This window comes from Ascaphus truei, chromosome 1, assembly GCF_040206685.1.
Source record: "Ascaphus truei isolate aAscTru1 chromosome 1, aAscTru1.hap1, whole genome shotgun sequence".
NCBI classification, from domain to species: Eukaryota; Metazoa; Chordata; class Amphibia; order Anura; family Ascaphidae; genus Ascaphus; species Ascaphus truei.
In genome coordinates this window covers 451,363,675-451,383,398 of record NC_134483.1, presented here as the reverse complement: position 1 = coordinate 451,383,398, position 19,724 = coordinate 451,363,675, and the positions used below count along the sequence as shown (strand labels likewise).

At 40.1% G+C, this 19,724-nt stretch overlaps 1 protein-coding gene across 35 annotated transcripts in view; it reads left to right on the top strand.

Annotated features, from left to right (window-relative positions):
• Positions 1-19,724, top strand: part of ANK2 (ankyrin 2) — a 613,918-nt gene that overhangs the window by 412,266 nt on the left and 181,928 nt on the right. For all 35 annotated transcript variants that reach the window (XM_075616768.1, XM_075616795.1, XM_075616740.1 and 32 more), the window contains one exon: positions 17,915-18,013. In XM_075616768.1, the coding sequence (XP_075472883.1) occupies positions 17,915-18,013 (99 nt within the window). The remainder of the gene's footprint in view (positions 1-17,914; positions 18,014-19,724) is intronic.

Here is a 19,724-nt window from a genome sequence, read left to right as displayed (position 1 = left end):
AGAATACAAGGCGTTCAAGGAGTTTAGAGGTAAAGGCAGGAAGGAAACAGGGCGATAAGTGGAGAGAAAGGTAGGGTCAAGCTTGATGTTTTTGAGTAAGGGTATACTGTTGCATGCTTGAATGAAGTGGGAAAGGTACCAGAGTAGAGGGAGAAGTTGAAAATATGTGTAAGTGTAGGGATTAGAGTAGGTGCAAGACCTCTGAGGAGAAGGGAGGGCATGGGGTCAAGAGGGAAAGGGGTATAGGGAGAGAGGAGAATAGCAGTGACACATCCTCCTCTGTGACAGAGGAAAGGAGTCAATAAAGTCAGGAGGCGAGTTAGCAAGAGGACGTGTAGAATGTGAGGAGCATACAGAAGGGATGTCTTGACGAATAGAATCCACCCTTGTTTTGAAATAGTCAGCAAAGTCCTGAGATTAAATGGAGGAAAACAGGTAACAGACGGTGGTCTGAGTAGAGAGTCAAAGACAGAGAAGAGTTGGCGTGGGTTAGACTTGTGTGTGTTGATTAGTGAATAAAAGTAGGTTTGTTTAGCCTGGGAGAGGGCAGAGTTGAAACAGGATAGGATAAATTGGCAGTGAAGGAAGTCTGCGAGAGTGTGAGATTTTCTCCAGAGGCGTTCAGAGGAGCGAGTGCAGGAGCAGAGCATGTGTGTGGCACATTTAACCATCAGTATTTTGTCTGGTTTAATGAATTTAGCTCATTGTAACATGCACTGCAATAGATGCGCTTATCAGAGAATGTTGTCTATTACAGAAGATACAGAAGTTTCCCATGTAATTCTCTAATGCAACACAATGGTGGTTTAATGGAGGGGTGCTAAACTCGTCCTCAAGCCACACCAACAGGTCAGGTTTTCAGGATATCCCAGATTCAGCACAGGTGGCTCAATCAGTACCTGCTTCAGCACAGGTGGTTCAATCTTTGACTGAGCCTCTGATTGAGCCACCTGTAGTGAAGCTGGAATATTCTGAAAACCTGACCTGGTAGGGGGGCTTGAGGACTGTAAATAAGCCCCCTGGTTTAATGCATTCCTATACCATTTCCTGATGGCAGAAATTAAGACACAGGTATTTAAAACCTTTAGTGGACTTGCAAAATCTATCATTTGTCTAAATCCTGTACAAACCAGAAAACAATGCTACACATACAGTATGCTGTAGTTGTTAAGGTCCTAGCTTACTCTAACTTTAGTTACGCTCTGCGTACGCTCACACGTTTAACGGTAAGCACACCTAGGACTAGCATTCTTTATGCATTGTTTTTAACTACTAAAAGCAGCAACATGAACAATAATGTAATGCATCTCTGCATACAATGCATACTGCACTTTCATTTATTTTAGATGTTACGTCATGTTATCTTTTGTAAATGAAAGCTATTACAATGAAACTGTAGTGCGACAAAATGTACAGTAGGAGTTCCCTGTTACATGTCAGCAGTATCAGGGATATCTTACTGTACTTTTGTAGAGATGAATTACATATGCTGGGTACATCACCGTTTATAATCTTTTCACAATCAGCAATTAGCCCCTTGAGTGCGGCCTGACCTAGTAGTCACTAACCTTAAAGTCATGTCAACAGTATGTATCCCTGTATCTATTAATAGGTCTTATAGTCAAGATTAAGCATTTGTCTGAGTATACCACTCTGAGCAACTACTGCCTAACATTATATTTTACAGGCATGAGTGCAAATTGAGAGGGACTCTTTATTGTGACCCCCAGTTGGGATTCACAAAGTTGTTGTACAAATACGTTCCCATTCCCTCATGCACCGCCTTAATTTGCATATACTGTACTGTACTTACCATTGTATTGGGTTGAGCGGCAGGCTCTTTCTGTTGTGTCTAAAAGTCATGTCCCAAAATATGGAAAGGTTACAGAAGGTGCCTCTTTTTGAAACTGAAAGGGGTGACATCAGCTTTTAAATACGGGGTCAGGGAGTCTATCTGTGAAATCTCAGGATTGCTTAGTGTCTGTCTGTTTCTCTCCCGGCTTATAAATCTCAATTTATGGCAGCAGCTGGGAGGGACGGTGTAAACATTTTGGAATGTTTGTGATGTCCTCTATAGTTTGGAGAGTTATCATCGCCTGGAGTTTAAATGGGAGGAACACTCTTTCAATCTTGGGCGAGGTTTAACTCACTTCCTCCCTCAAAATCCCACAATTTGTATGTGTTATAGCGCTTCCCCTCCCCCTCTCCCCCCCCATGGACATTTAATATGGCTGGCGCTGGAGGCGGAACCCACGTAAAGGTATAACTTCTGGGATAGGTGAAAGCCAAAGTTAAGTGTAGAAACTCAGAACACCTTTGATGTCCTTTTAACTCAGTCAGAAAATAATCATGCCTGGAATATAAACAAGGAGGGGTACAAGAAAATACTGAATACAAATCTTGGTTTGGTAGAATATCAGATGTTATAGCAAGTACTGTATGGACAATAGCTCTTGTCTGCCATCAATTTCTTAGTTTTTGTATTTTATATATATCTGAATGACAGTTTGACACAGTGATATTGTTACAGGGATGCTAATGGCACCCATGCAAGATAATGTGTCCGAATCAACAGTAAACTTGACCGTGTTTGCTTCCTGCACTCGGCAGGCCATCACCCTACACATATTTATCGGAACACGATTTTGAGCCCTCGCTAGCTTGTGACTGGTTTCCCTGGGACAAAAAAAGAGAGTTACACATACTGTAGCAGACAGACAAATAGAGATGCGCCAAACATGTAGAAGTTGTCTTAAGTTATTGTTGCCACAACATGCATCTCAATTTGTAATGTACAGTACAAAGATAATCTGCATTAACATACAAATCAGTTACTCAAAATGCGACCCCAGCTATTTCCAAGTGGTGTGTTGTACAATCCCTCACTGTGTGAGACATGGAAGCAGAATGGCAGGCTTCACATGCCACCTGTGTCGCTTTACAAAAACACTGATTCTTCCGGAGAGCCTCAGCGGGAGAGGGATACGTCCAATTGGCATTTCATCATCTGCAGAACAACTGCACTGTAATGTAGATCTGGAAGTCTTTTTCACTGTTGCTACCCTGGGGAACATTTTAAACCTTCAAGAGGATACGCAGCCAGAGCCTCCGAGATATCCGAGTTGCTGCATGAGCAGGATTAAAATTGCTGTCATCGCTGGATTTACAGTTTAAAATAAAGCATGACCACAGTCACCGGTTATTTACTAACGGAAAAATCTTCATTCAGAGGCCGCTGCCCTAGCCACAGGGGATTTTCTTTGGATTAAAGTGGAACTCCACCAAAAATGTTCTATACAGTAGGTTATCAAAGGACATTGCACACACGGTTCTCATGCACAGGGGTCATGATGAAAGATATAGAGACACATATGGTCTGCAAATTGGACTTACAGATAGATGAATGTCGGTCATACAGCAGACTGACTTATAATACTTCAAAGATACAGGGGAGCGCCAATGTTCACGTGATTATATGAAAAAGAAAGATAAAAGCAACATAGTGTGATACAGTCTCAGTTCTTTTCTTTCTAGTGAAGAAGGTAATCCACTCACAATTTTCCTTTCAAAAATCAGGCATTACAGAGACACTCCTCTCTCTGTTTAGAGCAATGAGCATGGATATCCACAGGTGTAGATCCCTTTCACTTATTTCTCCACCACCGCACGAATACCCAGAAATAATAAGAAATACCAAAATTGCGCAATAACGTCTTAAAATGTATTGGAGATCATCACAGATAAAACATATGGCTATGCACTCACATAAGGAATAATAGGTACAGTCATTGTACGAAATCCTGATAGTTACAGCAATTCACCGGTACACAGTGTGTTTCTTCCCTCTGCTTCTCTGCTCCCATCTACGTCACATCCGGTTGACGCAGGGCTCTGGGCGGAAGTGCTGTAAGGGGGATCTCCGGCTGCCAGGACTTCGTAACCCCGACTTGCACAGACTGGATGCTGAACACAGAATTCTACGCGTTTCGTCGGTACGACTTCTTCAGGAATCTAATTGCCCTATCACTGCTTAGCATATTTATAGGCACAGAACTAGTGAATTAATTAATCACTTAATTACATTCCATATGGTAAAAACTTGATGGTAATTGGTGGTGATTGTTACGCAACTACTCATTACATAGTAGTGCTCCAAATAATTATAACACACAATGGTATAAAAATGACAATCTATTTAATAAACATGAATGTTACATAAATAAAAATAGTTAAAAATTTAAAGTAAAAAGTTTTTTAATACAAAATCTTCGTGCTAATTGTAAAATAATTTAAAATTGACATAGGAGTCTATGGATCCAGTATGTTTCACGCTGGGCCAGAAGGGTTAATCTGTTAATCTGTTAATCCATTGTGTTTCCAAACATTTTGGCATTTACCACCATTCAGATCCTACACTGGTAACATATAAAGGAATAGAGCATGTCCCTATTCACTGGAGAGGTGGTGACAGATTAACCCTTCTGGCCCAGCGTGAAACATACTGGATCCATAGACTCCAAACGCTGGTTCCAGAGGGGTTAAATGTCAGCATTGCCATAGGAGCTTTTCTGTGATAAACAACTCTTCTGCTGGCTGTATTGATTGTCTGCACTATTTTTATAAAGTACTCATTTTGCTTTTTCTATCTCCCCTCCAGGTCTGAATCAATTAGATTAATTTAGTAATGTATGTCAATTTTAAATGATTTTACTATTAGCACGAAGATTTTGTATTAAAAAACTTTTTACTTAAAATTTTTAACTATTTTTATTTATGTAACATTCATGTTTATTAAATAGATTGTCATTTTTATACCATTGTGTGTTATAATTATTTGGAGCACTACTATGTAATGAGTAGTTGCGTAACAATCACCACCAATTACCATCAAGTTTTTACCATATGGAATGTAATTAAGTGATGAATTAATTCACTAGTTCTGTGCCTATAAATATGCTAAGCAGTGATAGGGCAACTAGATTCCTGAAGAAGTCGTACCGACGAAACGCGTAGAATCCTGTGTTCAGCATCCAGTCTGTGCAAGTCGCGGTTACGAAGTCCTGGCAGCCGGAGATCCCCCTTACAGCACTTCCGCCCACAGCCCTGCGTCAACCGGATGTGACGTAGATGGGAGCAGAGAAGCAGAGGGAAGAAACACACTGTGTACCGGTGAATTGCTGTAACTATCGGGATTTCGTACAATGACTGTACCTATTATTCCTTATGTGAGTGCATAGCCATATGTTTTATCTGTGATGATCTCCAATACATTTTAAGACGTTATTGCGCAATTTTGGTATTTCTTATTATTTCTGGGTATTCGTGCGGTGGTGGAGAAATAAGTGAAAGGGATCTACACCTGTGGATATCCATGCTCATTGCTCTAAACAGAGAGAGAAGTGTCTCTGTAATGCCTGATTTTTGAAAGGAAAATTGTGAGTGGATTACCTTCTTCACTAGAAAGAAAAGAACTGAGACTGTATCACACTATGTTGCCTTTATCTTTCTTTTTCATATAATCACGTGAACATTGGCGCTCCCCTGTATCTTTGAGGAATTCTGCAATCAAAAAGGCTAAGAGAACAGTCTTTATAAGGGTTTTGAGTAGCTTTTCTATTAGCACCTTTTACACTGGGTGGTGGATTTATCACATAATTAACTAATAGATCACAGTTCACATTGCAATTGAAGTTATAGATATTATTTCTGTCATTTGCTTTTAAACATATTGTTATACATATTTCACTTTTTTAGGACATTGTTATAAGTAAGCGCCGTTACAATCACATTTTTTCACTATTGACTTATAATACTGTATAGTGGAAAGTGCTGTATCTTCACTCTATATAAAGTGTTTCCTTTGGGATCTACAGTATTACTGAAGGGTCATTTTGTTTTTGTTACAGAACCTGTTCATTCATGAACTATTAGTATTTCCCCCCCCCCCCAAAAAAAAAATTAAATTAATTTTAACTGCCCCCTATGTTAATTGAATACACTACGCTTCACATACAAGATAAATCTCCTTTAGATGGCTGTATGTGCTTATTCTGTCATTCATCATGGAAACCTTCACAGTCATTGTCACAAAACTTGGATTTTCACATAAAGGGCAAAACATGTCCCTTTTCCCCACATTTTATTTAGGCACAAAAGTTACTTAGTAATTGTGCAACTCCTGAGTGCAGTCGGGTAATGTCACATTTTGTCCTAGCAGGGCTTTCACCAGATGGCATCTGTTTGATGGCAACGTTGCAGTAGCCCCTAGAGTAGTGCGTTCCTACAAATATGTGTGTGCATTTACATTAATACATATATGTGTATATACACATGCACTAATAAAAAACTTTTCTGAATAAGATAGTAATATAAATGAGAAGTTCTTTGTGTTGATTTTACACAAACGATTGCCAGGCAGCAGTATGCCTTTATCTTGTTAAATAATTTCCATGGTATTCAGCCAATTATTGTTTATAAAAAATGTTTTCAGAAATAATACAAGTTGATAAAAACACCTACTAAATCTATACTGTAGCTTCAAAGTAAGTTTGGTGAAACCATGCAAGCCATGCAAATAACTTGATTAAAAAAAACTTGATATTATTGTAAATCTGCTAAATATATTCAGCATTCAGTTTTTTGTTTCCATTTCCTCTTAGAAATCATGATTTCATTGATTTAATAGCAAAAAAAATGAAACCCAACTTTTCAACTGCATAAACCCCTTGTACACATTAAACCGGTTCCGGATGAAGCCTTTTGGTGAACCGCTCATTGGGTGCGCGTGACGTCACTTGCTTGTAACGTCACAAAGTGTACCTCAGAGTAGCCCCAGATAATTGGCAGCAGATCTGTCACTAGCCTACAGAACAGATTTAATAGCTGCAGATTGTTGTAAAAATGTTTAGGTGAAAAGAGAGAGACAGATTGTTAAATAATAGCGAGTTAGAGGTAGGAGACGCTATTACTAGGATATAGCAGATTATATAGCACTCAATCAACCATTGTGTCTGTTATTATGGGAATATACAGTAGAGTCTCTCCTCATTATAGAAGTCCTCCTTTCTCTGTTTTAACTACTACTGTCTTCACCCCTTTTTGTACATTTACAGTAAAGGCAGTCCACGTTTTACAACGCTTCGCTTTACAACGAATGGCTTATCCAACGCTATGCAATGCATACCTATATTCATTTTTACAACGCCAAAACGGCTTATCCAACGCTCTGACGACGCGTTGCAAAGTTGTTTGTGCATATAATATATATATTATACTATATAATATATTATATTTTTATATTATATATTATGTTATATTATATATATAATACAGTATATGCACGATATAATTTATGTGTGTGCTGCGTATCTTATTGTCTGTGTAAAATATTTTGTGTATTTTAGCATTAAAAATGCCTTCAGGAACGGAACCTTTCATTTAAACAGTGTTCCTATGGGAAAACGTGTTTCGCTTTACAACGTTTCGCTATCCAACGCCATTTTGAATAACGCATTGTGTCGGATAACCGAGGACTGCCTGTATTATCTACTACAGACGTTTAGATGTAGAAATGTAACCCTGAACATCATACTATCTGCAAATCATCATCAATGGATTTGTGTATTCATTTTGATATTGATGTATATTAAGCTGAAAATACAAAGTAGCTGTTGTGATTTCAATAGAGAGTTATAATATTAGGAAACGCACACATTGAGATACAACAGTGATGGCAGCACACCCCTTGGTTTAATTCCATTTGAACTTTATTTTATCATTAGTTTGGCATACAAATAAACGTTACGTTTTAATATTGATATTAGTGGCTGTCGAGTTCAATTTCAGGACTTTCTGAAGAGTGCAGCCTTAAATTGGAACGATTTCCCTTCTTTGTGGGTTATGGTGTACAGTACTTATCCTTTCCTTAGCTAGGACCACCCTCTACATATTTCATATAACACATTGCAGATAGAAATATCCTATAGCATCTTCATTCAGCTGGTCTGTAATTTCCATAATTAGCAATTTACAGCTAGGTATCTTTTAGACACTCAGAGTTCCAAATAATAATTTTCTAGCTCTATAGAGAACAATTAGTAATGTTATCTGGGGGGTGTCTCACACACGTATTAAGCAATCAATATTGTTTTGAACTATGTTGGCCTATCCCTGCTCTGCTAGAAAAGGTATTACTGGACATGCTCAATTGTCTCAGATCATTGAATGGTCTTTGCCCCTAGGAGTGACGTCTTGGGTTGACCTAGAAGCAGCTGAACTCTCACCACTATTGCTACCAGTAATACTGCGGGCTTCGGAAAGATCAAATCAGTAGAAAACATTATTTCCTTTCAGTCCTCTCCCATTCATTGTCTATTAGGAAGGCCTTGGTTAAACCAGTAACCAGGAGCCCATTAGTATTGGTCCCTGTGTTTTGGATTTTGAACCTGTCCTGAAAAATTGTTTCATTAGAAATATGCCTTACTGACTACCGAAATATTCCGTTACTGTATTTTGCAGATCAAACATTTCATTAATTCGCTCCCTAGTTCTGATGTTGCTCGAAAACTGACACGTTTTGAATATATATGGGAAAACTGTGGATATGGGCTAAAACTGATACTAACGTTATATCAAACTTTGATTTTGCCGGTGTTAACCAAAGTTCGATTCGTAAGAGAGCAGGAGAGAGAGCTTCAACTAAACTGGCATAAGGATATCTGGCTAAAGCTGCAAAGAGTTAAATCTCCACTCAATATACAGTAAAGGAAATGATTATAGAGTTACTTATAGATTGGTATGTTACCCCGTTGAAGCACCATTTAATTTATACAGTACCAGCATTTCAACAAATTACTGGAAACAGTCACATTGGAACCTTTATATGTGTCTGGCGGACATGTTCTAAAGAAGCACGATTTCAGGAACACATTTTTAAAATGCTTTCCTATATTTTTAGAGCCTTCACAGGTTCTCTGTTGTCAGGAAGACAAATTACTGTCACAAATTATTATTGTCGCTAAAAAAGCCTTAGGCTGCACTTATAGTGCCGGCGACGCGACCTTGCGGCAAAACAAATGTATTGCCGCCGTTGCGTGCACTTATAGTAGCAGCGGCGCGACGGAGTGACGGCTTGGTCGTGATCGCTGGAAGTCAAGTCAACTTGATTTTTCCAGCGACCGCAGCGTGACGTCGCCGGCGTGTCGCTGTCGCCATCGACGGCACTATAAGCGCAGCCTTGGCTACCAAATGGAAGAGTCCAGAGATTCCCTGTTTCCATGGAAGAACTTACTAGTATCCTTAAGTGTAATATTCAGAAATGCCATCTGGTATGGAACCTGTGGTTATTTTGTAATTCACATTAAATTGCAGCATACGGGGTTTCAATACTTTATAATTTTGTCTAATCACTCTGATGTGCGAGTGTCGACCAAAACTGTTTTTATTTTCTACATATTTGTACCTAGTGCCTTGGATTCTGTACTAGGTGTTGGATATTTAAATATTGATTTCTGGTTTATTTTTATGTATACCTACAGTATATTATTGTACATTTTGTGTTTTTCCCATTCCCTTCCCCTTTTGCATCCCTTTACCTTTACAGCCCTTTAGAGAAGGTTTGCATCCTCCCATGTGTGTTTGTTACTAGGTGCCGAGTTCAGCAGTAATTTCATCCCTACATAGGAAGACATACTATAGCTCTTCAGTAAATATGAACACAGCTGCACAGCCCACCACATTCCATGTGTGAGTGCAACTTATTCCTAGGAAACTTTCACCGCTTGCAAAACAAGCATCATTGACAATTATAAAAGGAACTTCATTATAAAGGGGAATTATGTGCAGATATTTAATACAGCACTAGTGAACAGAAAAATCATTAAGAAAGACATGTCTTTGTGCCCTGACACCCAAACAACATTCCTGTTTTGTAAACCCCACAGAAATTAAACAAATGAGGCAGATTTCATGACTCAACTAAGTCTTAAGCTATATGAGACTTGTAGTTCTGCTTATTCTACATACACCATAACAGCCAATTGGACTGATATGGCCAAAGTTTCCCATTGAAGTCAATGGGGATTTTTTTGTTCAACGGCGGCTTTGGTGGATATATAGAATAAGCCCCTCAGTATTTAGAAAAGTAGTACTAACATTTCCAATACTCTGATGTTAATTATAATAATAATTGTTTGTTCTTTTATAGCGCTGCTAGTTTTATGTAGCGCTTTACAGACATTTTGCAGGCATAGGTCCCTGCCCCGTGGAGCTTACAATCTATGTTTTTAGTGCCTGAGGCACAGGGAGATAAAGTGACTTGCCCAAGGTCACAAGGAGCCGACACCGGGAATTGAACCAGGTTCCCCTGCTCCAAACTCAGTGCCAGTCAGTGCTTCTATAGTCTTCATTCGCTATGGTTTTTGGAAAAAGACATCTACATTTTTATGCGGGTAATTGGATTTGGCTTCACAAGCAACTGTGGCATATACTCCAAGTTTTAATTCAGTGTTTCTAATCTTGTGTAATAAATGAATTACCGTTGTCCACTGACATCTTCTGTGGGGAGACCCACAGTCTCCATCTGTTAAATAGATAGGGCAGGGGTACATGTGGTTTAGAAGTGCACCAGTTATTGAATGATACAAAACTGTGGTAGGTTAGGATTAGAACTGTACAGTATGCTGAAAGTTAATACATACTGTAGCAAAGATTTAGTAAAACTCTTAAATGATGACAATATTTTGCACATTCCCTTTGATTCGCCCGTTACTTATTTATTTACATTTGAAATACTGTATTCAGAAGACCGCTAAGCGAGGTTGTAAAGGCAGAAAGAAGTATAGCTTTTGCAAATGAACTGCGGCTTTTCATCCAATATAATAGAGACTTGTCTCTTTTGTGGGTGACTCCAGTAATAACCGACACAGTATATGCCTGGAGTGCTATTCTGATACTGCTGACAGGAAGTATTTCTCAGCTGCTTCAGAAGGTTATTGGGTAATTTACCATTCATATATTCTCAGTGTTTCATTTTGAAGTCTTTATCCTTTGATCATTAACCTTTTCGGACCATTTTCAATATGATAAGAAGCCACTTCCCCTTTTGAGGGAAGTTTTTCGCCTCATTCAGATGAATGGGGCAAACATTTTCTGACAAGTAGAAGCAGTTTCACAGCATATCGAATATACAACCTTTAGTGCTAATGAATCCCACACTAGGCAAGAAGATTACCCTATTCACATAGCAGGGCTAGATTTCTTTTTAAACAACAGCAAATAAAAATATAACTTGTGAGCACATTCACATGTCTCAGATACTGTAGGTCTGCAGCCCTGCTTTTTCCCATTATCTCTTAGGCCAAGTCTATAGAAGGACAGGCCGCGCTGAGCCGTGCGGACCCTCCGCGCTGAGCCCCTGCATCCTCAATGAGGATGCCTTGAGAGGGGGCTCACGTGAGCGTCCGCAGGCGTGCTGAGGAGTTGGATTTTTCAGCCGGCAGCCAAGCTGTTTTTCAGCGCGCTGTCAGCTGAAAACATCCAATCAGCGCGGAGCAGCGTCAACGTCACGGCGATTGGCCCAGCGACGTCACTGCCCCGCCTCCCTCAGTCTCCCCCCGCCTCCGATCGCGCCCGCTGGCTCGCCTGCATGGGCATGAAATCGCGCAGATTTCAGCAGGCGAGCCTCAGCGTCAGCGCGACTCCGAACTCCTCACCCCTCTATGGCCCCAGCCTTAGTATACAATGCTACCACTGCAGCCAGGGATTCTGGGAAATTACATGCAATGAACACTCAGTGTGTCACTTTTTGTTTCTTATCCATTTTAACCTGCTTATACCTGCCGTATTACACAGCTTTTCAGCATAGCCTGGGTTAAAGAAGTGCATAACCAGCAAACCTACCCACAGACAGCTATTCCAATCTTTTTGGTCTCATCAGTTTGAGGATGGTTATACTGGTTTTGCAATGTGATGCTGGGATAGGTTTCAACCACACATTATATACGTTATGGTGGGTAAAAACAAAAAAAGGTGACTATAAAGAGTTAAATCTATTAAACTAACACTATAGCAGAGTAAAAAATGTAACAAACAATTAAAATGGATTAAGAGTAACCTTTCATTATGTAATCAAAGCCGGAGGATTCTTTAGTTAGGATTATGAAGCGATTGAAATCTTTGGAAGGGATTGAAATCCTATTTCTTATATTGCAACCCTGTGTTATAGATATAAATAACATTTGCACGCTTCCACATTTGAATTCTACAGATAAAAGAATCTGATACCGGAGAACGTATTCAGAGGCAATTATAGCCTCTTAAATTGCAAAACGCTTGTCTATGATTGCAAAATTCAAACTAAGAAGCATTATTCCCTGTGTTATATAACTATTTATCCCCTCCTGCTTCATATATGTTTTCACTCACAAACTAGCTCTAAAGATTTAATTGCATTAGGTGCATTCCTGATCATATTTTTATGGGGAGGGACACTATTACAAAAGCCCTAAAACTGAATTTCGCACTTCTTTCTTACAGATACCTGCTAGAACCTATTTTCTGGGATGTAGTATTTACCCTATTTTTCATCTGAATAAAATAATCTGCTGGTAAATGGTTTTTATTTTATTTTTTAACACAGGATTGAAGCAGGGGGTCTCCGGAGCTGAACCCCATTATTTTAAGCTCCGGGGACCCCCTGCTTCCGGAGATACTTACCTGCGAATTAGGTACCGGTAACTGCTCTCCTAGGCTACCGTGGTTCACAATATGTACTCTTTTGAGAGCTCTCAGTCCCAGCGGGACATACAGGAAGCTGGGACGTCATTGGCGTGGCTTCCTATTGGCGCATGCTTCCGGAGATACTTGGCTCCAAAGGTGGCGCCGGTATCTCTGCTTTTTAAAGCTCCCACATTACGTGGGCCAATAGGAAGCCGCACCGGATGACATCACAGCTTCCTACTGGCCTGCAGGGCCCTGGAGCTTTGAAATTCCACTATTATGTGATCCCTTTTTAAGTATCGCCGGAAGCTGGGGTCTCCGGAGCTTAAAATAATGGGGTTCAGCTCCGCAGACCACCTGCTTCAATAATATGTAAAAAACTAAATTGCAAACAAAATCGCCCACTTGCATTGCCACTTTAAGACAGCATAAATGTGTTTCTGCCATCATGGTATTGTTTGCGACTTAAAAGTATTATCCCATTTGAAACCTAAATAAATGAACTGAGGACTTCACTTATTTGTGGCTCTCACTGCTGACCAAACTATGGGGATAAGTAGGAAAAAGTGGTGCAATTCAAGGGCACAAATCTGTACCATGTGTATCAAATACAAAATCCCATTGGTATCAGCTGCACCACCTTGCTAGTTATACCTCTGGGTGTTTGCAATACTGCTGGCAAACATGCCAACTGAGTCGTGATTGAGCGCCAGTGACTGAGCGCGAATGACTGATGTTCAAGCTCATTTTATATCTGGTCTTCCCCACTGGTCAGTTTCTAGCCTTTTGCACACATTGGGAAAGATCTCTTGTGTTTGAGCAGAAATGACAGATGCTGGTTTGTTATTCTGACAAGGGACTGAAACATTCGTCTGGTGCTCATGTCACGATCAACATGATCCGCCTTGATTTGAATGCATTCTTATTATCATTAGTTGAAATGAAGTACATAGTAAGAGAATACACATTGCGTACAGTAGGTTGACTCAAAATGTATGATATAATTAATCAAATGGGCATGAGCTTCTATATTGACACATGCCTAAAGAATACAGTACATTGTAAAAAAACGAATCTTTTGCCAGTCTTACAGCTGACTCTACAGCCTTTTATATATCAGCAACTTGGGTTTATAATTGACATTTGTGGTTTAGGGTTTGTATCATGTATTTTGTAACATGTTATGCACTGTTACAGATCTCAATTGTTGTGTTGGTATTCCCTAGTGATAAAAACCAATGAATTGGTCCAGCTCTTCATTTATGGTAAATGATGGTCATAAATAACAAAAAATTCAATTTCTTTGTCACCTTTATTAAAGCATTACTGCCCAGTCATAAAACTCACAGCCACTTCTGCATGACTACAGCATTACAAATTCAATTCCAGATAACTAAAGAGTATAAGAACAGGAAGCATGAATTGTAAATGTTATTGGTAATATGAAATCATTTACTGTAGGTACCAACATATTCCATAGTGCATTATAACGATATAGTGAGGCAAACGTACCAAAACAAGAGATAAGGTATATACGTATGTATGGTACAATGTACACATCATTTAAAATATTTACAAGAGTAATAAATAACCAAACAATACAAATGTCGCTATTCTTTAAAGCAGTGGTGACCAACCCATGGGTCTTATTAGAGAATTCCTGGGGGTCGCCGAAGGACCCCCATCGCACACAGAAAAATTAATTCCGTCCTGACTCCAAGAATTGGCAATCGGATTAATCCCTGGATCAACATCTTTCCCATGTATACTTATTTGGTATATCCCTGTATACCTTTCCCATCTAAAAAGATGTCCAACCTTTTTTTGAACAAATCTATTGTATCTGCCATCACAGTCTCCATGGGTAATGAATTCCACATTTTAACTGCCCTTACTGTAAAGAACCCTTTCCTTTGTTGCTGGAGAAATTTCCTTTCCTCCAACCTTAAGGGATGGCCCAGAGTCCTTAGTACTGCCCGTGGGATGAATAGTTCTTTTGAAAGCTCCTTGTATTGTCCCCGAATATATTTGTATATGGTTATCATATCCCCTCTTAGACGCCTCTTTTCTAATGTAAATAAATCTAATTTAGCTAGCCTCTCCTCATAAGTTAGATTGTCCATTCCCTTTATTAATTTGGTGGTTCTTCTCTGCACTCTCTCTAGTTCCATAATGTCTTTTCTTAGGATTGGTGCCCAAAATTGTACTCCATATTCAAGGTGTGGTCTTACTAGTGCTTTGTAAAGGGGCATAATTATGTTTACTTCCCTTCCATCCATTGCCCGTTTGATGCAAGATAAGATCTTGTTTGCCTTTGCAGCTACTGCATGACATTGGGCACTATTGCTAAGCCTGCAGTCTACAAGCACTCCTAAATCCTTCTCCATCAAGGATTCCCCCAATATATCTCCATTTAATTTTTAAGTCGCCATTTTATTCTTGCATCCCAAATTCATAACCTTACATTTATCTGTATTAAACCTAATTTGCCATTTACCTGCCCACGTTTCCAGTCTCTCCAAATCCTTCTGAAGAGAAATAACATCCTGCTCTTATTCTATTACCTTACACAATTTAGTATCATCAGCAAAGATGGAGACTTTGCTCTCTATCCCAACCTCAAGGTCATTAATAAACAAGTTAAAAAACAGGGGTCTCAGTACCGATCCCTGAGGTACTCCACTCACGACTTTAGCCCAACCTGAAAAAGTTCCATTTATGACAACCCTCTGTTGTCTGTCCTTTAACCAGTTTTCAATCCAGGTGCATATATTATTACCGAGTCCAATTTTCTTTATTTTGTACACCAACCTCTTGTGTGAAACCGTATCAAAAGCCTTTGCAAAATCTAAGTAGACCACATCAACTGCATTACCCTGGTCTAAATTCCTACTTACCTCCTCAAAGAAACAAATAAGGTTAGTTTGGCAAGATCTATCCTTCATAAATCCATGCTGACTATTACTAATAATTTTGTTTTCCATTAGGTATTCCTGAATATTATCCCATATTAAACCTTCAAGTAGTTTCCCTACTATTGAAGTCAGGCTTACAGGTCTGTAATTTCCCGGTTGTGATCTAGCTCCCTTTTTAAATATAGGCACCACATCTGCTTTATGCCAATCTTGTGGTACTGAGCCTGTGGAAATGGAGTCCTTGAATATTAAATATTATGGTTTGGCTATTACTGAGCTTAACTCCTTGAGAACTCTTGGATGTATGCCATCGGGGCCAGGTGCCTTATTTACTTAAATTTTTTCAAGTCGCTTATGAACTTCTTCCTCAGTTAACCAATTGGTCATTAATATGGAGGTTGTGGCTTCCTCCTGCGGCACTACTATTGAACTTGGTTCTTCCCTGGTAAACACAGAGGCGAAGAATTTGTTTAATACCTCTGCTTTTTCCTTATCTCCAATAATCTGCCTACCCATTTCACACTGAAAGGGTCCTATATTTTCTTTTCTCATTTTTTTGTTATTACGGTACTTAAAGAACTTTTTAGGGTTGACCTTACTTTCTATTGCAATCCTTTTTTCATTATCCATTTTTGCTAATTTGATTGCCCTTTTGCAATTTTTGTTACATTCCTTATAATTCTGATACGATGTCTCCGTCCCTTCTGACTTAAAGAATCTAAACGCCTTCCTCTTCTTGTCCATTTCCTCCCCTACCTGTTTATTTAGCCACATTGGTTTTGACTTATTTCTTTTATACTTATTACCCAAGGGTATACACTGATAAGTGTGCTTTTCTAACAATGTTTTAAAGACTGCCCATTTATCTTCTACATTTTTCCCTGCAAAAACAACATCCCATTGTATTAATACTAGATTAGACCTCAGTTTATTAAAATCTGCCTTTCTAAAGTTTAAGGTCTTTGTTGAACCCAAGAAATCTATTTTTTGATCATTTATTTCAAATGAGACCATGTTATGATCACTATTACCCAAATCTTCCAGGACTTGAATATTTGCTATTACTTCTACATTGTTTGATATGACCAAATCCAGTATTGCCCCTCTCCTGGTTGGTTCATCAATAATTTGGGTCATATAATTGTCTTTAAGCACCCCCAAAAACCTGTTTCCTTTTGTTGTAACGCTAATCTCATTGCCCCAGTCTATGTCTGGATAATTAAAATCCCCCATTATGCAAACATGACCCAGTTTTGATGCCTTTTCCATTTGCAAAACTATATTATCTTCCTCCATATCACAGATATTTGGTGGTTTATAGCATATACCCACAAACATTTTCTTAATACTTTTACCTCCACTGCTAATTTCTATCCACAAAGTCTCTACATTTTCATCATTCCCTTCACAAACATCATCCCTTATAATAGGTTTTAGATCCGGTTTAACATATAAACATACTCCACCTCCACTTCTATTTGTTCGATCCTTCCGAAAAAGGGAATAACCCTCTAAATTAACTGTCCAGTCATGAGTTTCATCCCACCATGTTTCAGTAATGCCTATGATATCATACTGCTCCCTTGCAGCTATTAATTCAAGCTCCCCCATTTTATCTGTCAGGCTTCTTGCATTAGCAAGCATGCATTTAAGTTTTTTTTCAGCCTGTACTATTATCTTATCTGCTCCTTCCTTTCTGCGCCCACTTGGTTTAGTCTTTAGAAGTTTTCTAGTATTATCTGTATTTACTATGGGCTGAATTCACTTGCGGGCTGAATGGAGCAGATAGAGCTAACTTCTGACTGCTTCTGCTGGGGAGAGACAGGGAGGGGGGAGAACGAGACAGGGATGGAGGGAAAGATGGGGAAAGATGGGGGGAGGGAGAGAGACAGAGGGAGAGAGGGAGAGAAAGAGACAAGGAAGGGAGACACAGGCTGATGCTGTAGTGCAAGTTAATCCTCTGACTGGAACTACAGAAACTAACGCTGCGGGGTCCCATTCAAAGGCAGGGACTGCCACAGAGTTAATCCCCTAATGTTTTTGTGGGTTGCGGGTGGGGGGGTTTCATGTAGTGGACATTTAAATATAGGGGTCGCGGCTAAAAAAAAGTTGTGCAGCACTGCATTAAAGGAAACCTTTTCTTCTTAAAAATTGCTAATTTTTATCATCTGATATGTAAGGGGGGTTTGAATGTTGGGGGCTGTAAGGAAATGTGCTGCAATGTGTTGACTGTATCAGGGAGAAAAAAATCAACTGAAATTATGTATTTTTTGTATTTTCAGAATGGCTTCACTCCTCTTTATATGGCTTCCCAAGAGAACCACCTTGACGTTGTCAAATATTTACTTGAAACAGGGGCCAATCAGAGCACCGCCACAGAGGTACTAAACTGTCCTGTAAAAAAGTAACTGGGGTCTTTCATTTTTTCATTTATATATTTAGCGGTGTATCAGATTTCAGGAGCTATGCTACTGTACAAAGGATACATACTGATTGAGAGAGTCAATTTCTCCTAGTCCCCCTGTGTGAAAATGTTTGTACTCTTCACTGACCGTAAACTGCTCATGTCAAAGAACCATTTGGGGAACTGATTACAGTAGGAGTCAGGGATAGATTTACTCATCCCAATATTATAACAGGACATACAGTATCAATGTTTGCATCCCCAAATTGTACTGCCTTTTAAAAAATAATTATATATATATATATACAGTGCTTGACAAATCACCCAAAAATCTACTCGCCGAACCAAAAAATCTACTCGCCACCTAATCCCGCCCCCAACCCCGCCCCTAGTCCCGCCCCCGCTTTAAAAAAAAATACATAAATTGAATAAATTCCCGAATAAGAACATTCGTTTTTGACATAAGTTTATTTATTGTATTACATTATACTACAATTAGTCCTTGTTACGTGTGTGTGTATGTGTGTGTGTGTGTGTGTATGTGTGTGTGTGTGTATGTGTGTGTGAGATTGAGTGTATGTGTGTATAAATGTCGGATCTAGAAAAAAAAGCCAGAAATGAATGACTAGTTTCCTGCACCCCTTAACCAGTGTCTGGATGCCCCCGCTTCACAATATTTAAAGCAGCAATCCCGCCTGGGATCTTACCTGATCCGCAGTCCCTCAATGTCCAGGTACCCTAATTCCCGCAATGTTTTACATTGGAGGGGATGTGTTTCCTACCTGTCTTCTGGGTTAGGGGGGGTTCCAATGTCTCCCGTGTGAAGCTTGAGTCAGATCTGGAAGAAAGCAGAATATAGGTTATTTCGGTGTAGTATAGGGCAGTTAAGATACACAGGGTAAATAAGATATCCAGATCCAGAGTGTGAGGCAGAGCGTCAGAGAGACAGAGAGGGGAGAGAGACAGAGAGGGGAGAGAGACAGAGAGGGGAGAGAGACAGAGAGGGGAGAGAGACAGAGAGGGGAGAGAGGCAGAGAGGGGAGAGAGACAGAGAGGGGAGAGAGGCAGAGAGGGGAGAGAGGCAGAGAGGGGACAGAGGCAGAGAGGGGACAGAGGCAGAGAGGGGACAGAGGCAGAGAGGGGACAGAGGCAGAGAGGGGACAGAGGCAGAGAGGGGACAGAGGCAGAGAGGGGACAGAGGCAGAGAGGGGACAGAGGCAGAGAGGGGACAGAGACAGAGAGGGGACAGAGACAGAGAGGGGACAGAGGCAGAGAGGGGACAGAGGCAGAGAGGGGACAGAGACAGAGAGGGGACAGAGACAGAGAGGGGACAGACAGAGAGGGGAAAGACAGAGAGGGGAAAGACAGAGAGGGGAAAGACAGAGAGGGGAAAGACAGAGAGGGGAAAGACAGAGAGGGGAAAGACAGAGAGGGGAAAGACAGAGAGGGGAAAGACAGAGAGGGGAAAGACAGAGAGGGGAAAGACAGAGAAGGGGGAGAGAGACAGAGAGGGGGGAGAGAGAGAGACAGAGAGGGGGGAGAGAGAGAGACAGAGAGGGGGGAGAGAGAGAGACAGAGAGAGAGACAGAGAGGGGGGAGAGAGAGACAGAGAGGGGAGAGAGAGAGACAGAGAGGAGAGAGAGACAGAGAGGGGAGAGAGAGACAGAGGGGAGAGAGAGAGACAGAGA